The sequence below is a fragment of the Ambystoma mexicanum genome, chromosome 2p, assembly GCF_040938575.1.
Source record: "Ambystoma mexicanum isolate Mex_15411 chromosome 2p, UKY_AmexF1_1, whole genome shotgun sequence".
NCBI lineage: Eukaryota > Metazoa > Chordata > Amphibia > Caudata > Ambystomatidae > Ambystoma > Ambystoma mexicanum.
In genome coordinates this window covers 724,709,457-724,732,448 of record NC_090923.1, presented here as the reverse complement: position 1 = coordinate 724,732,448, position 22,992 = coordinate 724,709,457, and the positions used below count along the sequence as shown (strand labels likewise).

Here is a 22,992-nt window from a genome sequence, read left to right as displayed (position 1 = left end):
TCTTTTCTTAACACGATCCCTCAACCCTCTGTGGTAGGCCCTCCACTGTTTTCTCTTTATGCCATTCCTCTTTCTGCTCGCATTGACATGTCTTGTCACTTCTGCAAAAAAGAAAATCCATTCTCGAGAACAAATTGTTCTAGTCTATGTTACGTGTTTGGGCATGGGTCATCGCTCCTTTTCTGCAACACTTTCGCAAGACTCTAGAACTCTGCATGGTTCTGAAGTAGCATTTGGACAAGTATGACAGGACGGGTAATGCGCCCTTTTGATGGACCCAAATCAACTTGTTTTACTTGTTCCAGCTTGAATCTTGTTGTCACATAAATTGGCGACGAGCAATGGCGGTGGAAAAGTGAGAGCCCTGAGCATTGGGTGCCGGAGTCCACAGTAGAGACCGTTTTAAGTAACTGCAGGAGCGGTGCATAACGCTGTGGTCGATGCATGTGGACCTGAACTGAAAAAGAGATACTTTATGGAGGGTGGACTTCGGCAGTCATATTACAATGCACATATATCAATAACGATATTTATATTGATATTTTTATTTCCAACCCTACCGCCTTTGAGGAGAGGACATTGAAACATAAGGGTTGTCTCCTGGTAATGACTCATGGAGTTAAACTAAATTGTGCAGTAAAAAGCACACTTCAACATAGGATGCAATTACAGTATTAAAGCAACATTCTGAAGCCAATAGTTGGTTAATCTGGTGAGAAATTCTAAATTCTATGCTGTAAATTCGGGGGAAAGTTGCGTTGGGAGCTTTTTCATTTGGTGTTTCAATTGGGTTCTTTCCTTTTTTTGTTCTTTTTTTGTCAGGATTGAAATGACATTATTAGAATGATTTGATAAATGTAAAAGGAAGTTTGTAAGAAACTAATATATTTTTACAATAAAATATATAAATAAATAGTATAAAGCAACACAAAAAACAAAACTGCACCCAGTGAAGTACTGACGTGCACGCATATTAACACACTGAAATAAAGAACATGTCAATACAAGTATAGTGGTTTTGTACAAAAATAAAATAAAATTATGAAGTACATTAATAAATGCACTTCAAAAAGATATTGAAGAAAAAATAAAACAGTTCTCTTCAGAATGCTTTTAATGGTCCACCCACTGAAGAGTGTTCTCCCTACTCATGGGGAGCTAAACATTCTGTGGCTTGAATGGAAGGACTGTTGGGGAAAATACATGGATCCAGTGTACCATGATGGATTAACAGTAGACAAAAATAAATTGTTACTTTTACATGCATTGGGGCCGGAGGGTCAATGCAAATTTCGCAGAGATACAACCTTTGACTGAGGAACAAGGCACATGTGTATGAAAGAACAGCTGGATGACTATTATTTCCAAAAAATAACATAGCAATCAACAATTCATATTTTGATATGAGACACCAGATGGCCCACGAATGTGTTGAAATATATGTTTCGGCTTTGCACACTTTAGCGCTCTCTTGCAATTTCAGCAATGGCAGTGGGGCGGAAGAATTGATACCTGATCAGATTACTATACATACCAACAGGACCGACTACGGATGTGTGGTAACCCATCGCTTGAAGAAACAGTAGCCATGGCTAAGAAGGTGGAACATACTGCATTGTGCCCTAAAGCTGAGAAAGGAAAAGGACTGACAGCAAACTCAAGTGCCACAAAAGACAGTGATATGCAGGGAGCATAGTGCAGCCCTCTATTTAAAAAAAAAAAAACAGATTAAATAAGAGAGAAGAGAGAAAGAGAAAAATAGAAACTGAGGATGTTACATGTTTCAGGTGCACGAAACAAGGACACATAGCTAGGGTTCATCAATGCCCTGAAGTACATCAACGGTGGGCCTCGTGTGGGATCGGAGGGGCCAAGTGTGGGATCAGAGAACATTTTGCGGTAGTATTGCACTGTGTTAAGAGAGTGGCATGGGTGAAAGAGAATGACAGTTTGTATAAGGAATATGTAATGTCAGTACCACGAACTGCAAGTAACCAAGACGCCCTGAGGAGCCCTAGTTGCACACTTAAGAGTTAAGTGAATTCCCATGAAGATGATGGTATACGGATGGCCACCCTAGACCATCGCATCAGAAAGGAAGATGGGATGCGAGAATCAATAAAGGTTTAAAGGGGAAAAAACGAGAAAATAGGGCATACAATTGTAATGGGGCCTGGAGAATTACCAGTCGTTCATAAGATGTGGACATTTTCTCTAAGTTTGAGGAGATGGAGAAAGAACGTAAGTGGCTGGTAAAGGAAGAAATAATTCAACCAATCAATTCTGCTGAATCAAATGTCCCCATAGAGGTAGTGAAGAAATAAATGGCCAGATTTGCATATGTGTGGCGTAAAGAGATGTTAATAAGAACATCATAGTAGATTGTCATTCACTACCTGTGATTTAATTGTATTAATGATGCAGATGTGTTCCCTACACTTGAAGTTTCAGCTGTACATCACCAGATTCGATGGTCGGGCGATAGCATGCGTATTGTTGCATTCCTTGCCCTGTTTGAATTATTTAAATAAAGAAGAATGTTATTTAGTTTAACATCAGCTGCTGAATATTTCAGAGGGTAATGAGCCATATTATCAAAAATATTCCAGACAAATTGGTATACCAGGATTACATTTTAGTTTTTTGGGAAGGGAGGGGTGGAGCATGATCGCCACCTTCGTACTGTGTTGGCCAGGCTAAAAGATGAAGGTTTAATGATTGAGAGTATAAAGTGCAAGTTCATGCCATCAGATGGAAAACCTTGGAGTCACACAATCAGTGGGAAGGTGTACAGACCCAAAGTATATGCCATGAGACTATTATAGAAGTACCTGATCCCACAAACAAGAATGAGGTGAGAGTGTTTTTAGGGATGGCAGAGTAATACAGCAAATGTATTAAAGATGTTGTGTATTTATATCACCCTTTATGAAATGTATTACAGATGTGTAGTTTGTGTGGGATGAACAATGCAAGGAAGCTATGAAGAATTTAAAGAACGGGATCAGTTAAGCACCGAATTTAGGAAGATTTGATATAAAGACAATGGCTACTATTATTGTGGATGAGAGTTTAAAGGCTTTAGGTGCAGTTTTGCTTCAGAAAGACACAGGAGAAGAGAGGTTAATTTGCCATGCTTCTAGATCGGTGTGTGACACTGAATCCAGATATTTTGTAATAGTGAGAAAGCACTTAGCACATGTGGGGGGAGTTGAATAGTTTAGTTATTACATAAGGGGTAAACTATTTGCCATAAGAACTGATGACAAGCCATTACAAGTAATTTCCGTCAAAGGTATGCCAAAAACCCCACACAGGGATTGCTAGGTTAAGTTTTAGGTTGCAAGAATATGATTTTGAAATAATATATGTTTGGGGGAGTCCATAATACTTTAGTGGATGTTCTTGTCAAGACTACCACTTGAGGAGGAAGAGCATAAGGAAAGGGAGAAGAAATGACATCAGGATTAGTGACATGCTATTTACAGGTGGATGCGACTGCCTCTATGATATGGCGGCATAACAAGCTTAAGCCACACCTAGTTTTAACCTGAGTCATTGGGTGGGCACAAATGGCATGGCCTGTGAAAAGTGAATTGGGTGAATGCGAGGCCCCTTATTGGGAGGTCAGAGATTGAAGACGATATTTGTGACCAAAGAAATGGTGGTACCCCTAATGCTGGGGAGTACGTTAGTACAGAAGGCACACAAATTTCACCCGGGCACAAAAAGGAAATTTAGACAAAGGTATTGGTGGCCTGGTTTGCCAAACGTGGAAGAAGCATAAAAAGACTGTTGGCCACACAGCAACTCTGACAAGAGCATAAGGTTACACAAACAAGAGTGATGTCTTATTGTGACACCCAATGCTAGTTGGGAACCATTGGGCATTGATATCCTTGGTCCTTATCACACAGCAAAAGAAGGAACTACATTCATCAATGTAATGCTCGATTACTTTTCTAAATGGCCAGACATAACAGTGGTCAACATGTTAAAGGAAACAAGATTATAGTTCATGGAGCAAATTTCCATGATGGGGTGCATATCCCTGTGCAAGTGTACATTATAATGGACCACAGTTTAGAAGTGATAAAGTAGCAATGCAGGCAAAAAGAATAGGAATTAATAAGAAATGCACCTTTAATTATCGTCCTGAATCAGATAGTTTAGTAGAAAGATTCAATAGGGTAATTGTAGGAAACACAGAATAGGCCTTAAGGAACAACATAGGGCTTTGCACTGTGTTGGAAGATATGATATGGAGTGTAAGATTGGCTCCTGGTGGGATGAAAGGTGTTCTGCCTTTATGTTTAATACGAGGGCTATACCTTAACTCCACAGTAAATCCAGTTTGGGTGAGCAAAATGTTAGGGAAGGTAAACATTACAGAGCAGGTAATAAAAGAGTGTGTAATGCCCAAGGGATGTGCTAGAGTCACCACAATCGTGGTTGACGACACCTGCAAAGATTTCGGTTCTGGGAGAATGGGTCTGGGCGGCAAAGGGTTGGACTACATGCAAGGGCAAGTCAATATTTGCTGATCCGAAGAAATTGTTGAGGTGTTTTCGAATGCGGTAAGGATACATTATGGATCCATATGGAATTTGAGCAGAGTGGTGAAGAGTTACAAAATGTCTATGCACAATGAGAGGCTGGATAGCAATGTGGGATGATGAGTTGTTTGTGCTTAAGGATGTTCTTTGTCACCATTGTCCAATAATGATGCTAATCGTGAGACAGATGGGGGAAAGGTCAGAAGGATATTCATGGGCTACTCCAAGTGAGTGTCTCATTTCAGAAGAACCAGGGTTGCTGCAGTTTATGCGGGCAGGATGTCGACTAGGATGAAATGTAATAGGAAATTGCTGTATAAATTTCGGGATTATGTGATGTCATTGTCGGTAGAGTTGTCAATCAATCTGCTCCTACTAGTATTTAGCCGAGCCACAATGTTATGCATCTACGTCTTTGCATAGTCAGACCAGTTTCTCATTTGTTTGGTTTTTAAGTTTGTTGTTTTACCATTGGTTTACTGCTCTGCTGTTGGGGGGCATCGCATTACATTCTATGTTACCCGTTTGTGCACGGGTCATCGCTCCCGCTGTGCCACACTCCAGTGAGACTCTAGAACCCTACATGGTTCTGACAGTAGCAGATGGAGGTGTAAAAAAGGATGGGAACAGGTCCCCTTTTGAAGGACCTGAATAATCATGTTTTACCTGTTCCAGTTTAAATCTTGTTGTCACATGACTCGTGCACATTTAAGTAGTCAGTGAACACGTTTGCCAGGGTTTCTTCACCTTCCACCCTTCAAGCAGATCATAATCATCCACTGCCTTACTCTACACCTCTTTTAGTGGCCTAATCAAACAAGACTTTTTATCAAGGCTACATTGGTGTTTTGAAAAAAAGTAGGTATATAACCGCATAATAACCTTGCAGAGATGTGCAGTTCCTTCAGCTAAAGTTTTCATTTTGGAGAAACTATCCTATTGTACAGTTATAGATTAATTTGATGTTTTATAGCTGTCAAATATATGCAAAATGCCTCTCGGCACAGTTAATAGATAATCTCTACCCACCTTCGAGTGCTTATCAAATACAAAAGTGTCTTTCTACTTCTGCTATAAAGCTTACCATACTTATTGGAGCGGATAGATGGCACAGCATCCAGCAGGATCTATGTTTTCCTTGGCTTCTTGACTAAGCAGAAAATCCTTCTCACCTGCAGATGAGGCAGTGATCCGCCACAAGTCTTAGAGCCAACACCAGCTTCACTCCCAGCTCACTGGAACTCCTCCCACTCAACAGCTCTAACACTGTATTCTAAAAATACAATAGACTTTCTCATTCTGTGGCCCCTCGTTTTTCACAGCGCCGAACATGACGACAAACCACTTTTCATTTGACTTTGTTTCCACCGTTCGTGTACTGCGCAGCACTGACACACTTCTTAAAGAGCACAATAAAGATTCAGACTTGTGGAACAGCTGGTGTGAACATTCAACTGACCAGCCAGTGGACACACTCCTCAATCGTTGGTCTAAGCTGGTCACAGGCCATCAAGACTATTTTGCTCCAGACACTTTCTTGGGGTGATAACTCCCTCATTGCCAGAAGGTGTGTTATAACTGAATGAGACTCTTGGTGGAAGTAAGGCAGGTTTATTAATCTTCAGGAGACAAAGATCATAGCACGCATATCTGGAGAAGCAATGCTCCAACTCCTCTCCAACTGTCATAGAACATAGCTCAAAATACTGTCCACTTACAGCCAGCAAGGGCAGGAAGTACACACCTGTATCGAATGTAGTAGTAACAAATACATACTTAAGTTAACTAACTTAAAAGTCCTTTAGGAGTGAAAACACTGCAGTGAAAATGAAGGACAAACGCCTGCACATTAGTAAGCCTCTTCTCCTTTAAGCTGTCGGACATTAGTTCGTTTTAGAAGACACACTCTTTTCTTTAAAGCTGCAACAAGGCCATTTTCCATTGGAATGCTAGACAAATCAGAACTTTATTCTGATGCACTGGATTAGATCAAGGGCTTAGAAGCTCACGTCGGAAATATTTTTCCTTTTCTCTCTGAATGATGCGGTTAAACCCTTCTATGCTGAAGTTCTGAAGTTGCCAGCGCTCTGCGTAGTGTGTCGGTGATTCCCAGAACAGACAGGGGTTGCCAAATTAACAGTTGGTGTATATAAATAGTGAGCTCCTGAAAGGATGCTTGACATCAGGCGAAGGTTGAAAGCTCGACCCACTAGAAAATGAAAAACAGTTTGATCACCATTTGGGCCAAGGAGAGAAAGAGTGATACAAATGGAACCATTGATATTATACTGGAGTTTAAGAAGTATGTATAGGGACGAGTTCATTCAAATTAGTTCCTCACAAAACTCACTCCTTCTTTTAGAAGTTTGTCACCCTACTACCCCACACATCATGCAGTTCACACCCCAACTCTATTGCTTTCTCTCCGTCTCTCTCTTACTCGCTGAGCTTCTCTACCACAGCACTAAGAAAAAAATGAATCCACCTCGAAACAGTCTGCCTCACTCACAAAGCTCTTCTGAGTTGTGGCATAAAATATACCTGAGCAAAGATCATCCAATACAAACCAATAAGGATGCTAAGATCCTGGGGCGATGTACTACAAGAGACTACACGGTACAATAACAGAGACGCAGAGTATTGGATTTGTCCAACATGATAGTCTAATTCTGGAGAACCTTACCAAAGTAAATAAACTCAATCCAGAACTACCCCAGATTCAAGAAAATGCTGAAGACATGGCTTTTCAATGCCTAATCAAGTATGAAAGTACGAAACCACCCACAAACCAGAGCCCATTGCATTTTATGCCAACCTAAAACCTGGAACCAAGAAAAAGACATCTATCGAGCATTAATTGTCAAGGAAATGTCATATTGGCTTCCTGCCCCTCCACCACTCCAACTGAAGGCCATACCTTCTCCCTCGCCACCACCACCCTGAAATTCGACATATGATGTTCGACAACAGAACTGTTGTTCCTGGCTGCCCACTTCATATCAGAGTTTAGTCAGACCCCAATGGGTGCAAATCTAGCTCTGCCATAGTCTAGTAAGTGCCATACCGTATACTCCACCAAGTCCCACTGAGGCCTGAAGTCAAATGCAACACTGGCAAAAAAGCTACATTCACTCTCTTATGTCCCAATTCAGCGTTTCCTAACCCTACCCACTAACCCCTCAAAATCCACACTCACACTTGACATAATCAAACCAACTAAGAAACTTGCACATGGCTTGTTATTACCACTCTGACCAGAGGGCAAACAAGTTGCTACACCTCTACAATCAACATACATGCCACAGCCCCCTGGCCAATGCATACTAGCAGTATGGGCAGACAAGGACTCCTTTCTGGATACAAACGCCTTCATGCTTTTAACACAAAATACTGAGAAACTCATATCCACATAGAGGTCAGGGTACCTCCAGGTCTGCTCTCATCAACACAAGAGCACATGAACCTGTACTTTCTCCCTCTGACTACACAAACTCAATCCACTTTCTTTCTGAAGCAGCAGAGCACCTAGAGACCATGCAAATGGCAGTGTTATGCCATATTCATCCTAATAACCTGTACTTTCTCCCTCCTCCTTCCCTCCGCTCCCTCAGACATTGGGTCTTTCTTCCCCAACCCCTTCTCTCCCTCTCCCCTTCTCTACTGCGCAGGTCCTGCTTTTCTGACTTCTGTGGCACACTCCCTTCTTATTCATTTTAAGAAGGTGTGGATCTATCTCGCTTCTTGTTTGCCTCTCTTATCTTATTGCAGACCTACAGGGTTGGACTGGGATAATATTTAAAACATGCAACAGAAAGAAAGTGACCCGCACTCTCTCATGGTGTTTCCTGACTTTTTGTGACTAACTGTCTGAGTAGCAATTGGGGTGTATTTTGAACCACATTGGGTCAGTAACGTTGGACAAAATAACTTGCTGAAGGTTACATGTGATTTTACCGACCACAATTACAGAGTGGTAAATTTAATTGCAGACAAAAATACTGAAAAACACTGAATTCTTTTTTTTATTTTTGGGTTTGGGAGGGTCTCGCCCCCAACCCCCATGTTTTTTTACCCATATAACACCACCCCAACCCATTTTAACCATTTACCCCACTACTCTTTATTTATTTAATTAATGTTTGCAATATTTTTCGGTGTCTTTCCACTCATCTGATTTAACATTACAGACATGATATATTTTTTACTTCACTCTGTTACACCACTCCTTCACATTTTATACATTTTATGTCCACTCGGTTCACTGCACTCCTTTCACATTAAATGCAAAAGCAACAGACGGCGAAGGTTTTTTGAACAACTAAAATATCTTTCGCCGTATTTCAAAACCTCTGTAGGTTAAATTGTATACTTACACCATTCACAACGCTTCAGACGGATGCCAACTGTATAGGGATCACCGGAAAATGTGCCAAAACCAAAACAGAGTGAGGCCAAAGGCACATGCACAGTTGCCCATGTGCTCTGTCCGTGTGCCCCCTGCTATGCATCCTCTTCATGCCACAGTCCCCTAACCGCTCATCAGTAAGATATCTCAAGTAGGCTATGCTTGGGGCAAATGATACTCAAGACTAGGGTCTCGTTACAAGTTTGGTGGTATTTTGGCATTAAATCAGCCAAAATAGCACCAAATTGATTTACCTTTACTGCCAATTAGTCTGGCGGTATTTCTGTTGTATTATTAGGGGTAGAAAGTGGTGTTAGTCTCCATTTATCAGAGTCCATAGGACTCCACTGGGATTTTAGTGGAATTACCGCTGGTGGAAATTCTACAAATTTATCCAGTTTTGGGTCGTAAAACGAAGGAATTACCTTCAGAATTCTGCTGGATGATTTTCCTCCACCTTACCTCCAAACCCGTAGTTTGGCGGTGCAATATGTAGCGGTAATGCTTTGTTACCACTGCATTGCCACAGTTTATGGCCGCACCGCCAAACTCATAATGAGGCCTTAAGTGTACAAAAGTTATTACGACATGTGAGTAACATCTCTTTCTCTTGCATCGAGAATACAAAACAGGAAATGAAATGGAAAGATGGCTGCAGTGTGTCTCCAAAAAAGGGGGGTTCTTCTTTAACTTGAGCACCTACACAAGAGCTTGTTCAGAAGGCCTGTCAACATTCAGATAAGATGCATGGCTACATGCCTCTAGTAAGTCAAAGGAGCAGTCTTAATTCTCAACGAGTAAGCAGGGATGCCTTCCAAGAGTGAGTAGCATTTTGAAATGCAACGAACAATGGAAGTACTTTAAGAATGTCGATCAGAGGCATTCCCTCTATGGGTAGTGTAGAGTGGTAATTGAAACCCAGAGTCCTTCAAAGGGTCTAAAATCAAGCTTTAGAGTTAATTCATTGTCGAAGGTAGAGAAATAGAGGAGGGCGTAGGGAAGACGATGGAAGCCAGATCTTCCGATTGATGTGCGTGCTTGTAAGATACGGTCGAAATCTAAAGTACCACAATAACGTTGCGAAAGATGTTTATTGCTTGTACCCATACGTTTGTGAAAGATGTTTATTTCTTGTACCAAATATAGCTGCAACTCAATTCCCATTCAAATGCGGCCGTATTGTACTATAGCTGGGATTTTGTAATGCACAACCTATTGTGTCTGTAGCTGCAGGGTCGTGTGGCAAAGTGACTGGTGGCAGAGATAGAGTTTTAGTTCTCCGCTATTCCTCCTGGGGTAACATGGGCGTCTGACATCTAAGAATAGATGCTTTGAAAGAGGATAGCTTTCAATTTTCTTCCTTACAGTCGGAGATAACCGGATTTTAGAAAGGTCCCCAGGAAGGACGTTAGTAGCTTGAAATAAACCACCAAGCTCGTGTCTTCTTGTTCTGGATGATTAGAGAGGCACAGAGCTTGCTTTTCCTAGTCATCTGACTGGGGGTGTAAATCCAGAAGAGCAATGTCCCTTGGTTTGATGGGATGCTTGGGTTTGACAATTATTACTTTTCTGGTAACTCTGTTCTGCATTTGTGGAAGTTTCCAAGAGAGAGATGTGCCATGAACACCAGTATCAAGAACATTTGCACTGTACATTGTGGAGAGTTACTAGGTACTCAAAGCAGAAACTCTGCCCGCTGTTGGGTCCTGGAGAGTAGCAGAGGAACACATGGTACCTTTGTCCACCTAATGAAGTTTGCTTCTTACCCAGTTTTCAATTTCTTATCAGGAAGTATAAAAAAAGCCACAAAGGTGGCAGACGTATTAATGCTAGATTTGTTGTTAACCAAAGGCACTAACTGGAGGTTAGCCACGGATATGGAAGAGACCACCAAGCAGGTCTCTCTCTGGAAACACCAGGCAGGAGAACGGGTACTAAGACTCCTAAGGTGCATAGTATGTCCTGCAGAGCTCCAACACGTTTTTCAGAGGGAGATAATGCATTACCCTCTTGGTTGTCTGGGGTGGGCCTGTTGAACTGGAGCCTCCACAGGGGTTGTTGATATGGTTTGTCAGCTTTCACAGTGAGCAGATAATCTCAGGAATTGGGTGCAGGTGGTGCTGGAATTTGGCAAATCAAGTCTTCTGCAGCCATTCATCAAAATAGAACCAGATGCACACTCTGGCAATATAGTTCAGATATCCTTGGTAGTAAAACATTCGTGACTATCCTGTGTAATGCCTTCAAGACGGTGTGCAGTCAAAATGCCGAAAAAAAAGGTCGAAAGACAAAAATGTCAAAACATAAGGTAAAACAAAAAAAAGGCGAAGTCCCTTTTTTTATTATATATTTATTTTAGGGTCCGGAATAAAAAAAATGGGTAAAACAAAAAAAAAGGGTGGGATAGAGGGGGAAACCCCCCCATTTCGAATAAAAAACGTATTTAAAAGAATTTGACTTTTTATTTTTTTACATTTTTTTTTCGACATTTTGACTTTCGACCTTTTTGTTTTCGATTTTTTCACTATGAACCCTTCAAGACAATATGAACACTTATAACATTAGCCCTTCACTTTAAGCTTAACAAACTTTGTGCAGTCATCCTAGAGTTGGAAGTGGGTATCTAGCAGGTAAGCGACATGTAGGCTGTCTTTGTCCTGGATGAAGGCTTAAAATGGTCAGGGTAACCATCTTTAATTTTGCAAGTGTGTAGGGCATGTGTCTCTTTTCCTGTTTGCCAGAGTGAACCACATGAAATAAATGACCTGGCTGATGAATTTCCGTGGGACAGCTTCATGGCATGTCGGTTTTCATGGTTCTGTACCTTTGCACATAACTCTGAAAAGTATGGCTATTGTTTTGTGCGTGATTTTGGGTGGACTTCTGAAAAAGGAATTTGAAACTGTGGCAGCCATAGTCATCTCATGAAAACACGAAGACATTGTGTCCCTCGGTAGATTGGTATACTCCCCCATACTTCATTCATGCAGTACCTGCAAAGTCAAATTGGTTTAATGGATTCCTGGCTAGAGGGAGTAGAGGGCCTTCATTTGTACTTTTTGGTAGTTGTGAGTTCATCCAGTGTAGCATTTTGTGATCTCATCCTGCTCTGTTGGAAACCTAAGAAGCTTTGACTTATTGAGGGTTTGTAGGTTTCTGGGCGGCATGCCATGAATATGACCTTAATATTTAAAGGAACTTGGTCATCACTGCCGCCATTTCCCACTGCATAATAAGTGTAGAAGAATGCTCCATCAATGGTGATGTTGCCAGCAACGTCTTAACCTCCATCTTTGAACAGAGATTAAGCCACACATGGCATTCGGCATGAGCCCAATTACCATTTTCTTTGCAATTGTTTCTATTGGCCAGAAAAGGAGCTCAGCATCTCTACTCGCCTCACTTGTTAGAGGTCTGCATATTTAAAAAAACGTGTCCCACATCTATATGTTGATCCTTGTTTGCATTTGGGAGGAGCTTTCTTGTGTAAAAGATAGGATGTACCTTTGATGATCATTTTCTCAGTACATTGCAGGGTTTGCACATCATGTCACAGAGGATAGGACTTGCCCAGGTGGACCTTTCCACGCAATCCGCCACTGGCATGCCAGAGGAGGCAATCTGTTTGGCTTTCACTCAAATCAAAATGGCCTTTCCCAGTTAGCCTGGCAAATCCATAATATCCTCCCCCATAGAGATGGGTGCCCTATGGTGTTAAGGTGTGGGCAGGACATAAGCAAGATCCTCGTTTCATTGACGGTGGTTCTGGTTCCTGTCAGTATCACATGGCCTTCTCTGTTATCCATCATTGAAGACTTTCAGACACTCTCCCAACACCCATCCCCAGACTGTGTACTAGGGATTGAGAATATAAAAAATACATAGGCAGGTCAGTGTTTGACTAGCTGTGGTGCTCTGAAGGTTTTCAAAGTGGAACTAAAGCAGGACATGAATATATGGAAAAGATCAGAATGGTTTTGGGAGCCTTTGGGAATCTTCGGCCAGAGGAAATAGGTTCGACATGGTGTTCTCAAGAGCATTGGTTTAGAATCCGAATAAGTGTGAGGTGGGGTTTTTAAATGGAAGCTGGGATGAGAGGTACCTAGAAGTTCTCTAAGGAATGGAACCGTCTTGTAAAAGAGAGACAGGGGACATCATTTTTGGGTAGGTTATCACAGAAATTCTTTATTTAATCCCCAACAGCGTTAGGGGAGGTCTGACAGGAATTTCAGAAGAGTCTTGAGTTCCCTCTTGATTTGTGTAAACCTCCATGACATCAGTGAAAATCACGAAAAATGAAAGTATTAATTTAATTTATACATTTTTTTTTTTTTGTCATTGGCACTCGAGGCTATGTGCTTTGTTAGTAGAAAAGCATTTAGCTTGTAGAGGGGTATATTTGGTCAATGTACTATAATTGTGCTTTGAAGTTACCTTGACATTTTAGCAGAAGCGAAGGAGACTTATCAGTATACGCACGCATTAAAATTTCACAGGTCAATGTAGTCTACTTTACTAAATGGATAATGCAGCAAATTCAAATGTGCTGCAATAGATTAAAATATCTCTTTTCAATGCTCACCAGCCAAGAAAATTGATTCCACTGATAGGCTTGTTCTTTCACAAAAGGCCTGTGTTCAATACGCACATTCTGTGTTTACTTGACAGAGCTATGGAGCCCTTAGCCTGTAGTTGGTGGTCCAAATAGGCTACTTTTCTGGGAACAAGTCCCCACCTGGTACGGAAGTAAATGGATACCAGGGAAAGTCCTTCTCATCTGATGAGGTGCCCAGAGAAAAGGCTTTGGGATTATCAGACTCGTACTCCTTCTCTTCCACGAACTCTGGGCCAAAGGCACTGCACAGATCCACCCCTGCTACCAGAGCCCGGACGGGCCCAGTACAAGCCTAAATAATAGGCTGAAACTCAGACCAAATGTTGAGCTCTGGATACCAAGAGGGATGGAGCAGGTCTAGGTATTCGGTTAAGGGGACATTCATTTTACTTTTTTTTTATGGAGTCATGCTTCTGCTCTGTGCTACGTAACGTCTTTGAAGAAGTGCTCAGACCATTAGCAGAACCATGTGCATGGATTTTCAAAATCTTACATTTTTACACTTTTGGAACTGAAGTAGGATTAATGGACAGTTTACTCAAAGGAAAACCAAAGTATATTGAATGGACAAACCATGGTTGCCCAAGGCAAGACCAAAAGCCAAGCAATATTCCCAGGAGGGAAGCTTGTGCCTTGGCTAGTCCAAAGACCGAGCTTGTGATTTGGAAGGGAACTCCACACATCTCCTCCGAACATGTCTTTTGGTCATGGTGAAACTTAGAATGATAGAATAGAAGTTTGCCAGGTAAATAATTGCTCATTGGATACAGAATGTGACCTTCCTGCTACAGGAGGTCTCCTGAAGGTTGTGGCAGATACAGGCGTCACAGCAGGCTCCTCTTACCTCTAGATTGATTGATGGACTCTTGAGGGATTGGATGATGGTTGAAGATCTCTCTTATGTACTGGATCTGGCTCAGCAAGAACACCCAGTGATCACTGAATCGAAAGTGAAACCAACGTAGATCCCAAAGCAATGAATGGAGGTCTCATTAGGATTAGACTCAGATCTGATTCCTAAAGGAAACCGGGGCAAGTATGGAAGGACCTGGAGATAATCCACCCGGACAGACAAAAAGCAGTAATTAAAAATATGTGTGCTGATAACCCTATTTAAGAAAGGAAGTTAATTAAATGTTTCTTTCACAAATGGGATCTTGGCAACATTTCAGTGAAAAGGATGCATTGAAGGTGGGACAGAGGTTCGCGCAAGAGTCTTGGGTCTCAGTGAATTTAGCTTTGGCACATCTTCCAGGTACGTCCACTTGCTCTTCACATATGGTAATCGTGGCAGTGGGTTGCAAAAGAATGCAATTTACATCAAACAGAGCAAAGGGGATAGAGAGAGGATTTCACACAAATGCCAGTACTTACCTCCTGGCGTGTCAAGTGCAGCACTCCATCTTTGTTTTTGTCCAGGACTTGACATTTCTCTGTAATGTGACACATTCTGTTAGTGGTCATAATTTGTTGATAAGAGTTGAAGCTGAAAGTAACATTTGTGGTGCATTGAAAGTAAGGAGTGAGATGCATGGACACAGTGCTTTATCCTGCATGCATGCATGCATGCATGCATCAGCTGGCTAGGTTCTGGTATGGGTTAGGTGTCCTATGAAGTGGCAGTGTACTGCGAAAGCAAAGAAATGTGACTGGTGTTTTTTCCATGAATCATCTTGGATCAATGCCAATTTTCTTCTTTTTCTCCAGACTTTAGGCTGCACATCCCAGCCCATTGACGGAACAGATGATAGATGCATCCTAGTTCATACACATAGTAAAAGGGCAAGTTGAGCCACCAATCTTTTTTCCCCCATCTACCTTTTTACAATTATCTTTCCTCTGATTTCTTCTTTTTGTAGTGGTGCTAGGCTATGTTTTTTCCTTATTACTTTCAGAAAAGCCTAATGTTTTGTTAATAGGAAAGCATTTGTAGTTCCTTGTAGACGGCTAATGGGAACACAGCTGGGTACAGAGAGCGAAGTCTCAACCACCAAACTAAATACATGGGTAGGTTCCCAATATATGGATTGAATCAATACGTGAACAATGTATTCACTGAACAATGAACATATTGCGCCCCGGCCCAATAACAATCAGAGATACCCATGTGGTGGGCTCAAAATTGACAACCATTGTCCTCCTTTGACTTAACGATCCACTGCCATGCCTGCATTGATCAATTCCTAATCTAGTTTTTGTTATTATTAAATAAGTGCAGACATAAATATATAATATATAAATATATAACAATTCCTTAACCCAGCAGGGTTATACATGTAAACATTATATTCTCAGAAAAAAGACCAATAGCTTAAAAGCGCAGAGAAGGTCCGACTAATGAAGATAGATGGGCAAAATACATCAAACTCTAGATACAGCTCAGACATACATCAAATGCAAATTTAATTCATGAATGTTTACAATATACATTCTATTTTGACTGGATCAATAAGGGGTTGGTCTGTCCCTGTTGGGTTGAATAAACCACCAAACACCAGAGAAGCCAGGTGCTCTGAGAGCACCGCTATGGTGATTTGTCAGTCACTTTAGAAGCCCAGTGTCAATCACCTACCCACTTGATGGAAGTCCATGCTGATAAGAAAACCTGTAATATGTTGCACAGTGTGTTCAGTGTAGCACCAGTGGCAGCAGGAGACTCTCTGGAGAATGGAGTCTGTCTATGCTTACTATTGTGGAGGCAGCGTTATTTCCTTAAAAACACCATCACAACACAGAGCGCGCATGGTGTGTCGTGTCATGCAGTGTGTTCAGTGTCCAGCAGTGCAGCAGGTAAAGGTGAAAGACATCAGCTGTTAAGAGGCTGCTGAGGAGGTCTGCCTGTTACTCACTTGCAGCTGTCTTCGGCTGCTGCTTTTGGTGTATAGGCCTGCGGAATGGTGATCGCAATACTGTTTGATGGAGTGGTTTGGCAGTCTCCGCTGTTATCTGCAGTCTTCATTGGTGACCTTCCTGATCCGGTAGGTTGCCCTTCTTCACTCTTAACTATGTTCATCCATCTATAACATTGGCAATGGCATCTTATGGGCTGAGAAGCAAGGGCAACTCTGCTTCATCCACCACCAGCCAGCGCCCCTCAGCAATTGTGATAAGCTCTGCGTGCTGGTGGAAGGTTCGCAGCAGGTCCACATGCCATGACTGCCAAGGCAACTGTAGCACAGGCTGGGAGTCCCCAGTGAAGCGCTCCAATACGACCATGACTAAGTAACCAGTACAGGCTCTTGAGTAATCTATCACCACGAGCAACTAAGAGAAAAGCAGTGAGTACCTACAGTGTGCCTCACTGGTGCCAAGCACACGCTCACCATGTCTGGGGATCAGGGGGACCTAACAGTGCCCATCATACCACGCTGCTGTAGAACAACCTGATTGCCCAACTACCCACTCATTTTGACCTGTCTGCAACCAGCAGTTTGGGTCCCAGGTGGAAGCGCTGGGTGAGAGACTTCAAAGTGTACATCAAGGCCATAGGGCCTCTGGGAGATGAGAAGAAACACAGTTTGCAAACCCTCTCCATTTGCCCAAATGTGGGTGACATCATGGATGAACTACCAGGGGGATCCACGGACACCTACGTCAACCTCAAAACAGCCCTCACTGACTACATCACTCCCCACACCAACGTGGATTATGACGAAGCAACACAAAGTGGAGTCAATGGACACATACGTGATGTGCCTGCGCATTCGGCTTTAATACTGCGACTTCAACAACCATTCAAATGATGAAGCATTGAGGTCCCAGATCATTGCCGGGTGTGAATGTGCTGATTTCAGGAAAAAGCTGCTACAGAAGCCACAATCCCTGGAAGAGATCCTCTGTTTGGCCAGATCAGATGCTGCCCTGGCACTTCAAAAGGAATGTTTGAATGGCATTAAAATCTCCCAAGGGAAAACAGAAACCGTCCACAAAATAGACACAATGTCACCACACAAAGGCAACAGGCAACCATTCTGCTATTGGTGTGGATAGTAGTTTCCCCAAGAAGGTGCCTGCCTGGCCATAGGACAACAATGCTCGGCCCGCGGGGCAGAAAACCATTTCAAAGCAGTATGTGTCATGTACCACAGTCAAGCACGTGGCAAAGGGAGTGATGGTAGACCGACACAAAGCAGGGCCAAGCAAACGCAAAGTCCCATGAGGGCAGTGAGCCAATAGTACAACCCACCTCATCGAAGAGACACAGAGAGAAAAGGGAAGAAGAAAAGACACAAAAAAGAGCGCCGGCTGAATGGCAGTCGAGCAAGACAAGAGGCTCTAGGTCCAAATTGCGACCCAAAATATATGTCTGCTACTTAGTGGAACAGTCACAGACAGACAGCAGATTGAGTGCATCGTCGGAAGAGGACTTGAGAAGAAGAGAACCCTGTTGTGATGATAAAGAAAAAGGGCTACCTGTATGCACTGGAAAATTCAACAGCAAAAGAGCAAAGTCTGATACTACTCCTCCAAGTGGATAACATGGCGGCTAAATTCCTAGTAGACACCGGAGCTACGGTAAACATCATCAGTGAGGAAGTCTACAACAACCTCCCACATGCTCCGCGACTACGACATGCTGAAGTGAACATCTACCCCTATGGGTCAAAGACTCTGTTGCGATGGAGAGGATACTTCATGGCACAATGAAAATACAAAACACAAGAAAAAAAGGATACCCATGCACCTGTTGGAGGTTGCAAATAACAGTGGGTGCATATTAAGCTGCAAAGCCGCGATAGACATGGGTCTCATACATGTACCATACCGATTCATGGTTCACAAATATATAGACCAATCAGCCAAGCTACAACAGCTCTTCCCCACACTGTGCAAAGGCCAGGAAAAAAAGAAAACTGCCAGATCAGCCTACACAAAGATCCGCAGGTACCTGCAGTGGCCCAACACTACGGTGGCATTCCAGTGAACAAACAATGACAAGTGGAGGAAGAGCTACACAAACTGGCTGAAGAGATCATCGAGTCAGCAAGGGGGCCCACCACATGGGTATCTCTGATTGTTCCAGTGCCCAAAAGAGATTTGCAGGACATTAGAAGGTGGTAGACATGCGCCAGCCCAATGTAGCTATACTGAGAGAAACCCATCAAGCCTCACGGATTACTGACATGGTCCATCTACTGAATGGTGTCAGTTTATTTTCAAAATTGGATCTAGACAAAGGTTAACATCAGCTAGAGCTGAGAGAGGAGTCCAGATATATAACCACGTTTGTTACTCATCTGGGACTCTATCGATACAAGCGTCTCGATTTGAAGGTTTCATCAGCCGCAGAAATCTTCCAAGCAGAAATACCCAATAATCATCAAACACATTCCAAAGTGTTTCCATTACAATGATGACATTTTGGTATTTGGGAAATATCAGGAACAACACAACAATACCCTGACATGAGTATGCATGGCCCTGAAGAAGCACACCTCAAACTAAACAGGGACAAGTGCAAATTTAGGAAGCACATGCTTCGGTTCTTTGGTAATGTATTTTCGGCCCAAGACATGACCCCAGATCCTGAGAAAGTGACTGCTCTCACTGAAGCAGACCCACCCACCAACATATCAGACTTACGATCCTGCTTAGGACTCACTAGCTATTGCACCCGGTACATCCAGGATTTCGCATCTGTGAGTGACCCGCTGAGAGCCTTGAGAAAACAACAAGCAACATTTGAATGGTCATAAGCGTGTCAATAAGCATTCAAAATTATTCCACAATGTATAGCTGAGGCCAAAAACATGGCATATTTCAATACTGAGAGGGAAACAGAGCTAGTTGTATATGCCAGCCCGGTAGGCTTAGGCTCAATACTCATGCAAATTGAACCTGAGCAAGCCTACTCGTAGGCTAAGACTGGCCGTTGTATGGGCCTGCAAACATTTTCATGTATTCCTCTACGGGAACCCATTCACTGTGGTTAACGAACATCAGGCCCTGCTGTTCATATATGGGAATCCTCACGCAAAAATGCCCCCCTGACTCGCTATATGGGGTCTGAGGCTCCAAGACTACTGCTTCTGCATCATTCATTGCCCTGGGAAAGAGGACAATCCAACCGATTTCCTATCTCGACATCCGCGCAAAACTCTACCTCAACTCCCTTGATGGCGGATCAATATATACATTAAATCATGCAAGCAGCCACACCGAAAGGGGTTGACTAAGCTCACATTGCACAAGAAACAGAAAATGATCAAGCCATCCTGATCATCTTCAAATACATTGAATTGGGTCGATGGAAGCAAGCCAAGCTGATGGGAGAATGTGCCAGTCTAGGAACATAAAAAGACATCGGAAGTCTGATGGCAGTGAGGTAAGATCTGGCCAGGTCAGAGGAGGGGCTTTTACTCAAGGGAACCAACATCGTCATTCCACGGACACTGCAAAGGAAAGTTCTAGGGCTTACGCATGAAGGGCAGAGTGGAATTGTAGCCATAAAGAGAATGCTATGGCAAAAGGTATGGTTTCCACAGCTGGACACGCAGGTGTAAATGCTTCGAAAACAGTGCCCCACGTGTACGGTTGTCGTGCCCCATACACGACCTGAATACTTACCAGAGAAACCATGGGATGAGATAGCAATTGACTTCTTTGGACCCATTGAGGGAGGAGAATACATACTTGTGGCGATGGACGAATAATCTCAGTTCCCAGATCTGTAATTGCTACAGCTGCATACGGTTTATAGTCATAATTTTGAAATCAAAAATTTCGAAAGTCAAAAAGTCGAAAAAAAAATGTCGAAAAAAATAATGTCGAATTTATTTTTTATGACGTTTTTTTTTCGAAATGGGGGGGTTCCCCCCCAACCCCCGTTTTTTCTTTTTTTTTTGTTTTTGCCTATTTTTTTATATAAACTAGAGCCCAAAAAAAATATCGAAAAAAAAAATAATTCGACATTTTTTTTTCTCGACATTTTTGATTCAACTTTTTTGCCATTCGAAATTTTGAATTCAATATTATGACTGGACACCGCTGCATACCATACCATACCGGCGCAGGACAGAATGTTTGTTACATGTGGAATACCAAGGGTAGTCAAATAGAAAAATTGACCCCCATTCACGGGGCAAGACTTCAAGACATTTGCAGAATGCATGGTGTTCACACACAGACGAGTTACGCCTTTGTGGCTGTGGGCTAATGGAACCGTCGAAAGGTTCTTGAGTAACAGTAAAAGAAACATTCAGATTGCACGCCCGATAGGGGAACCTGTCGAAAAAATACTGTATCAGCCACTAAGAGACTATAGAAACACACCTCACAGCACCACTAGAAAGGCACCATCAGAAGTAATGTTTGGGCGGAGCATTCGCACAAGAATTCTGCACGTTGTGGGCGTGGGGCAGGGTTACGAGGGAGACCCTGAAATGAGGAAACAAGACGTGCGCCAGGGAAAGTATGAAGGTGCGAGCTGATGGGGCCAGTAAAGCTTGCGACAATGACCTAGAGGTCAGGGATGTGGTGATAGTGCGCCAACCCCAGACCCACAAACACACCACTGCGCTTGACAGCGAACCACTGACTGTCACCCAGGTGAAAGACTCCCTCATCACTGTGGAAGGGGAAAGGAGAAATGTGTCTAGAAGTTCCTCACATTTTAAAAGGATGCCTGGAATCATCTTGACCCGAAGACAGGAGGAAGATTCTGATCCTTGGGAGTTGGATGCTCTCTATGAAGGAGATGGAGAGGACCCCAGTGAAGAACAGGCCATTTCAGCCATGAGGATGGATCATGATCCACGTCAGATAAGCATGGAAGGAAGGCCTCAACGGGCAAGGATTAGGCCCCACAGACTCATAGAAGAAATGGACTGAAACATAAAGTTTTGTTAAGAAAGGGGAGTGGAGTTATAATGCCCTGTGTGAAGCCTGCTCCCACATCACGTGAGCAGGGAGTGATGTCAGGGGAGGGAGGACGAAGCAACATGAAAGGGAAGTTCTATGTGGAAAAGGAAGACAGTGAATAAATTCACATATACCTACGTCATGGTCTCCGCTCCTTATTGTGTCTGTATGACCTGGGGGGGCGTGTGGGTTCACATCAGTAGGCGTATGCCTAGTCCCAGAGAGACAGAGCTTCTACGGCAAAATCCCCTTTTTGCAGACACTTGATCTCACCTAAATCTGCCCCCACTATCCATCACTGGAAAACAGTCACAAATGCTTTCCCCGGTGGCATGGCCTGTGAGTCCGCAGGGTGGGAGTGTCGATCACCCTCATGTTGAAGTGGTGGGCTTGAGCGATTCATTTGCACAGGTAGTATATAGCTCAGTGGCAACACTAGCAACACAGGTTCGCATCCCAGGCCGCGCTTAGAAACCTCTTTGGTTTTAAGCGCATACAATTATAATAATTATAATCATATTAAGTGCTTTTATCAGCTAGCAAAGGCCTCTTAAGGGAAATTACGGATTGGAACTAACAGTGCATTGCAACCAATTTGATGCTAATTATGCTAACGTCATACTTCTGTCTTTAAAGCCGTCATACTTCTGTCTTTAAAGCCTGTAAAGGAGGGAATGAGTATAATCAGAGATGGTAAAGGAAGCAACAGAAGCAACATCTCTTAGAAACTGGTGGCCAGGCCCCCCACCCAATACACGCTAAGTTGTCAGGTTGACAGGTAAAAACCCTGCTTTATAGTCTTTCCATCGAATTTATTTTCCATCACATTTTTTTTCATCTAATGTGGTTTATTACCACTTTCCATCGAAAACCCATGTACCGAAATGTCTTTGTTTTTTTTTTTATTAGGGGGTCGCCCCCGAAAGCCCTGGTTTTTCGCCCTTTAAAACACTGATTTCCAAATACTTTTTTTTAGGGGGTCTGCCATCCAAACCCCCATTGTCCAGATTGAACCATTTAACCCTTCAACCCTTTATCCCTCCCAAATACACATACATACATTTTCGATGGAAAAATATTAATTGAAAGATTTTTTCGATGGAAAAATATTTCAGAGAATACTTTTTCGATGGAAAATCATTAGATGAAAATACTAGATACCAAAACCCCCACAAAGTGGAGGTAGTGTGTGTATCTGTGGCCGCGGAGTAGTTGAGAGTGACTCCATTGGCTGAATATGTGCCTATAGGCCCGCTTCTGGGGACCGTTCCTCCTACTGAACATGCCGTTTAGGAAGCCCCAATTTGCTCGCCTAGGACCTATCTTTGGTATCAATTGGCCCCCTTGGCAAACACCCAAGTCCCAACTACTAAACAAGTAGTTTTAAGCATTAAATAGCTATCCTACTCCTTTTGTTAAACCTGTTCTCTTTCTGTTCCCTTAATTTTCTATACCCCTTTTCAGTCCCCGCTCCTGCTCTTGTACTTGCACCTGTACTTTCTCGCACATTATGTGATGTAGGAGTGAAAGGTGCATCTGTTCCTCCTGCGGCTGCG

The 22,992-nt window shown here is 42.8% G+C and overlaps 1 protein-coding gene across 1 annotated transcript in view; it reads right to left on the bottom strand.

Annotated features, from left to right (window-relative positions):
* Nucleotides 1–6,151: 6,151 nt before the first annotated feature.
* Nucleotides 6,152–22,992, bottom strand: part of LOC138567788 (calpain-1 catalytic subunit-like) — a 398,207-nt gene continuing 381,366 nt past the window's right edge. The window contains exons 20-21 of the mRNA XM_069646278.1: nucleotides 14,951–15,009; nucleotides 6,152–6,765 (exon numbers count right to left, since the gene is read on the bottom strand). Coding sequence (XP_069502379.1) covers nucleotides 6,739–6,765; nucleotides 14,951–15,009 — 86 coding nt within the window. The 3' untranslated portion in view covers nucleotides 6,152–6,738. The remainder of the gene's footprint in view (nucleotides 6,766–14,950; nucleotides 15,010–22,992) is intronic.